The following is a 5,443-nucleotide window of genomic DNA, read 5'->3' as shown; positions in this document are numbered from 1 at the left end:
GGACCAATCCGATAACTTGATCGCCTCCAGTTTGCTTTCTAGACTGTCAGAAAGGGAACAAAAGCATACACGCTGACTGCGCTGAATAAAGTGCATTTGAAAATGGGCTTTAACAGCAGGCATGCACTCAAAATCTCCCCCGTAATCTTTGAATCTCTGCTCTGCTGATCCCAAAGGTGTCGATGAAGACATGACGAGAGCAGAATATTGTGTAACAGTCTTGCCGTATAAGTGAAAGTTGCTAAGACGATGCACAATAAGGTAACAAAATATATAGCATACATTATACTGAACACTGCTGCTTAGTGGAAGACAGAGAAAACCCTGCTGCACAAGCCTGGTTACTAATGGTGGAATGGATAAATGGAGCTGAGTCAGCTGTTCTATGTATGAATCCCCTTGGGTCCCACTATAGCGATAACTGTGAGATAGACACAGGTGGACATGGGCTGGTATTGTCACACACATACACACATGGTATACACTATCAGCAGAAGGGGCCCTAAGGGTATAAAAAGAGTTGTGCGCAGGAGGGTCCAGTGCAGAAACTTTCAGGAGACAGCAGACATGCTCAGATTTCTTTTGTTGACCTCTCTCGCAGCCCTGGGTAAGAGTTGTGTCATTCTCCCGTGACATTTTGCACACACAAATCCTCACATACTTAATTTGGGGCATAATTCTGACTGTTGTTGTTCCACTGTCTCTGCTCTGATCAGTGCTGGCTGAGCTGGAGCCCCAGCCCAGGTACCTGGAGGATGACATTGCTGAGGAGAGAGTTGTGGGAGGTGAGGTGGCCAGAGCCAACTCCTGGCCCTGGCAGGTACTGTATGCCTTTATTGACTCTACAACAGCTTTTGTTGAAGTATTCAGACCCTATATGCAAGTAAAACCCCTTAACTTTTGCCCACAAGGTATTATCTTGTCCAACAACAGTATTTTCAAGACTTTACAGAATTTCTTTTGTAAGAGAATGAGTTATGTGGGTATATGGTTATATAATAATGCATTGTGCTCAGTGATCGTGGATCTGGCTTGTAGAAGAAAATATTAGTATATTATATTATATTATTTATATATTATAGTTATTTCTGCTGCTGAAAAAATGTATTGCAGTGATAATATCAGAAATGTACCATCTGAAGTGTAGTGCACTATTATGTAATATAAATAAGAAAATTCCAATTGAGTGTATTCAGTTAGCTTTACTTCAAAATGTAAAACATTTCAGTGCAACATGATTCTGCATGCACGTTCACAAAGTCAATCAGATGTTTTTAAAATGGAGCTTGTAATGCCTTTAAGCATCTCACAGAGCGTGTAGCGCTGCCAAGACGTGTTTTGGTAAAGGGTGAATAGTTAAGTCTCCTGCAGTAAATGCTCTCCGTTGTCATATCATCAGATCTCGCTTCAGTACAAGTCTGGCAGCAGCTTCTACCACACCTGTGGAGGAACCCTGATCAGGAGAGGATGGGTCATGACCGCTGCTCACTGTGTGGACAGGTGGGAGTTTCATGCATCACAGAATAGCCGCTGAGCCTAAAACCGGACTAAGCCTCGTTATGAACATGAACTTCTTTTTATTTTCTTACATTTTCTGAGGGTGTAGGCGCACAGCTGAGACATCTTAGACTTGAGTCTTCTGCTTCAGTGCAATCATCATTTCTGCAAAACATTACATCCAAGTAAAATATTGATTTTTAACAGATGCGGGTTACTGGAGAGTTCAAACTGCCTGACAGGATAAATACAAGTGGATGGATAACATTCTTGACTTTTTTTGGGTGTATTTGCACCGATACAGGTCCAGGACTTGGCGTGTTGTTCTTGGAGATCACAACATCAACAACCATGAGGGCAAAGAGCAGTACATGAGCGTGAGCCGCGTCTACCTCCACCCCAAGTGGAACTCCAACAACGTTGCTGGAGGGTTAGTTGTTATAGTTTGAATTTACATACATGAACTGCTGATGAACAATGTACACCACATATTATAACAACATAATGCATTTAGATTTTGTCATCAGTACAATAGAAGGCACATAAATCTGATCTAAAAATCATTGTTAGGTGCAGAATTTACACCTAAAGACAGACAATAAGCCACTCCTAAAGAAAACCAATGAGAAGAAATAATAGAGAAATAATACTGACATGAGGTCACGTTTATCTGACCCTCAGCTGGGACATCGCTCTCCTGCGTCTCTCCACCGATGCAACTCTCAACAACTACGTCCAGCTGGGCGCTCTGCCTCCTTCTGGCCAGGTTCTTCCCCACGACAACCCCTGCTACATCACTGGATGGGGTCGCACCCAGAGTGAGTCTGGCATACTGATAAATTATTCAGTTCAGTATTTGCATGCATAAGAAAATCAATATGGAAACAGCATCAGACGTTGCTGAAGTGTGTCATGTTGCTATCTCAGGGTTCGGCTAATATATATTTTCCTGCTGTCCTCAGCTGGAGGTCAGCTGTCTGCTCAGCTGAAGCAGGCCTACCTGCCTGTTGTCGACTATAGGACATGCACCAGCTACGGATGGTGGGGCAGCACTGTCAAGGACTCCATGGTCTGTGCTGGTGGTGGCAACGACTCTGGCTGTCAGGTGAGCTGACAGTGTGATGAATTATTTCATGGTTCAGCTTTATAACACGCAACTCTTTATTAAGGATTTATGAGCTGTAACTAGGAATGGTATTCATTTATTTATGAATCAGTTATAAACGATTAGCAAGGGGAAAAAATGGTGCTGCCAATAGCTCCTTTGACATGTTGGGTTTAATAGCCACCTTATAGGAAGATGCAGAACCTCTATTTATTAAAGAATTATTAATGGATTACACTGCAAAATGACCAACTTCGCCTGTTAGAGCAGGGCAGATTTTCAACTCTCTCTGAACCCAGTTTCAAAAGTTGTCTCCCAAGCGTGTCACCCCTCGAAAAATGGTTGTGTAAAAGCAGACTAGGAGCAAAACACTGGAAAGAACTTGTCAGTATTCAGTCCCACTCCACGGTGACAGAGGTGGACTCGAATGCCTCCCGCTGAGTTGCGGGCCGATCCCATCCTGTCAAGAAAGATATTTTGGAGGACAACACGCGGGATTACTTGCTACATCAGCGGGGCCACAAGTCAGTTAAAATGATCCAAGCTTGTGCTTAAGCCGCACAAATTGTCAAAATGTTGCAAGCCCGTGTTCTGCACGGAGTTGCTCCTGGCTGACTGAGATTAGAAGTGGATATGAGAAGGGAACGGGGATGAGTTAAGTGCTCCGGAAAATTTGCTTCGAACTCTGCTTAAAAGTGCAGAAATAAATCCATCAGTTTTGAGAGTCTTTAATTTGTTTGAGGTGTGCTTTTTTTCTGACTGCAGGGTGACTCTGGCGGCCCCCTGAACTGCAGCGTCAACGGCAGTTGGGTTGTCCACGGTGTGACCAGCTTCGTGTCTTCCTCTGGTTGCAACACCTACAAGAAGCCCACCGTCTTCACCCGTGTCTCTGCTTACATCAGCTGGATGAACGGCGTCAGTATTTAACAATAACTCATATATATGAGTACTGACTGTTTTAAAATACTGTTCATAAATACATTTAAATGATTTATTTATAGTTTTATGCCTTTTATTTGTATAAATGACACTGCATGTAGTAGTTGAAGAGTTTTATAATCAGTCTTTACAAATGCATGTTCTGTATCTCTGCAGCATTTTGCTGATAATCACATAATGATTCATTTGTCCTTACTTTGCCAGATCATGGGTTGAGAAGAGCGGCGATCTCCATGGAAACGAGAGAACACTTTGAATTCATCTCAGTTTCTACCTCTGTCAGAATAAAACGTCCTTTAGTGCACATTTGCCTCACTTCTTCTATTTTTTTTGTGTGTATAGCAAACAACAGACACTGGCCATTAAGATGTTCAAACGCAAAAGTAACCAGAGGTGAAATATATTTCAGGTGAGAGCCGGTTCTAATGAGCGTGAGGCGATGTTTTCGAGATGACCTTTTGCCGCTGAACCGACTTCAAAACATGCTCACAAATAGAGTCATTAAATGCCACGGTCAGTGAAGAACAGGTGTAAAAGTGCAATTTATTCTGAAGAGCAAAGATAAGTAGGTCATTAGAGAGTGATAATTCCCACTAGATTCAAATGAGATTAAAACAGGCTCGAAAACAATTAAATGTGCACATCAGCCTCTTAGCAACAAATAAAGGAAAACATTTGAGAAGATCATATTTTAGGAAGAAATCTTGGATGGCAAACTTTACTCCAGAATACTTTAGTGGTTTACTTTAAGTGTCAGCAGCATGTAAATAGTTCATAAATACACAAATCTGCACGACAACGAAAGATAAAAACGAACATAATAAGATGATTTTCACTGGCTGCATATTCAGGTATTATTTGGACACAAGCAACAATCAGAGTTAATTTAGTTACACAGGTATGAATCAAATTAAATTATCACAAATAGCGTGGTTATCTCAAGGTGACATTGACATATTACTGCTTGTAAATACACAAGTGCTCATATTAAGGTAGAAATGAGTCGTGAAGCAGGTAAAATCTAAAAACATAGATTCAAAAATAGGAGTAATCCAAAAACCAAAGGCAAAACGAGAACCCAGGAACACTATTGGACAGTTCTTAACCCTATTTTAGCAGTTTCTGTAATCTCCTTAGATGTTTTCTCTGCTTGATGCATGCCAGTGATTTGATTGTTCTCAAACAGACTAACATCTATTCCACGACCACAGGATGTGTCTTTAGACATGGTTGTTTAAGAAATGAGAAGCTACTCATTGCATCAGTTGAGGTTAAATAACTTGTTTCCAGCTGAAAGATAATCACCCATGTAGTACTTATCCAATAGGAGGCTCGTACCTATTTGCTTAGTTAAATCCAGGTGGCGACTTTTTTTTTTTTTGGCCAGGCAGTGTATATACATATGGACAGAGGGGTGAGACACAGGTGATACTAATGAGGGAGGAACACACAAGGAGAAACCGATCCAACAATCAAAGGGGGCAAAACACTGGAAGAAAAGCAGTACAAGAAACGCCAAGGAAGAAGTTTACAAAATAAAAACAGGAAACACAAGAAAACCAAAATAGGGTCACAGAATATATTCCAAATTCAAAACCATGATAATTTTTGCTTAATATTCTCATTTGTTGTTTATTATCTTCAGCAGTCAAGGCTATTGGAGGCTGAAATTCCTTCGTCTGTCAACCCCTCTGGAGGTGATCAGAGTCCCCCCCACACAATAGCAGAAACTCTATACTGACGTGTTGCTCTGGCCTGAGCAAATCCACAATACCACAAAGGAGCCGTGTCTTATTCATGACTTAAATTCATAGTGAATAGTTTGACAAAAACTGGAACCTTGACTTCTTTACTAAGTCACACATGGAGGGAACATTTGTCACAAAAAATATGAAAAAACAC

The 5,443-nt window shown here is 41.2% G+C and overlaps 1 protein-coding gene across 1 annotated transcript; it reads left to right on the top strand.

The window, feature by feature from the left end:
- Nucleotides 1-567: 567 nt before the first annotated feature.
- On the top strand, nt 568-4,936 carry LOC311487495 (elastase-1-like; the record flags this gene model as incomplete). The annotated part of the gene is made up of 8 exons (XM_084543792.1): nt 568-607; nt 717-820; nt 1,400-1,500; nt 1,802-1,927; nt 2,179-2,315; nt 2,460-2,602; nt 3,368-3,517; nt 3,746-4,936. 8 exons carry the CDS (start codon nt 568-570, stop codon nt 3,755-3,757), a joined length of 813 nt encoding a protein of 270 aa, XP_084399918.1. The 3' UTR covers nt 3,758-4,936.
- Nucleotides 4,937-5,443: the final 507 nt, after the last annotated feature.

Source organism: Chelon labrosus, assembly GCF_963514085.1.
Source record: "Chelon labrosus genome assembly, chromosome: 4".
NCBI classification, from domain to species: domain Eukaryota; kingdom Metazoa; phylum Chordata; class Actinopteri; order Mugiliformes; family Mugilidae; genus Chelon; species Chelon labrosus.
This window is presented reverse-complemented; position numbering and strand designations above follow the sequence as displayed.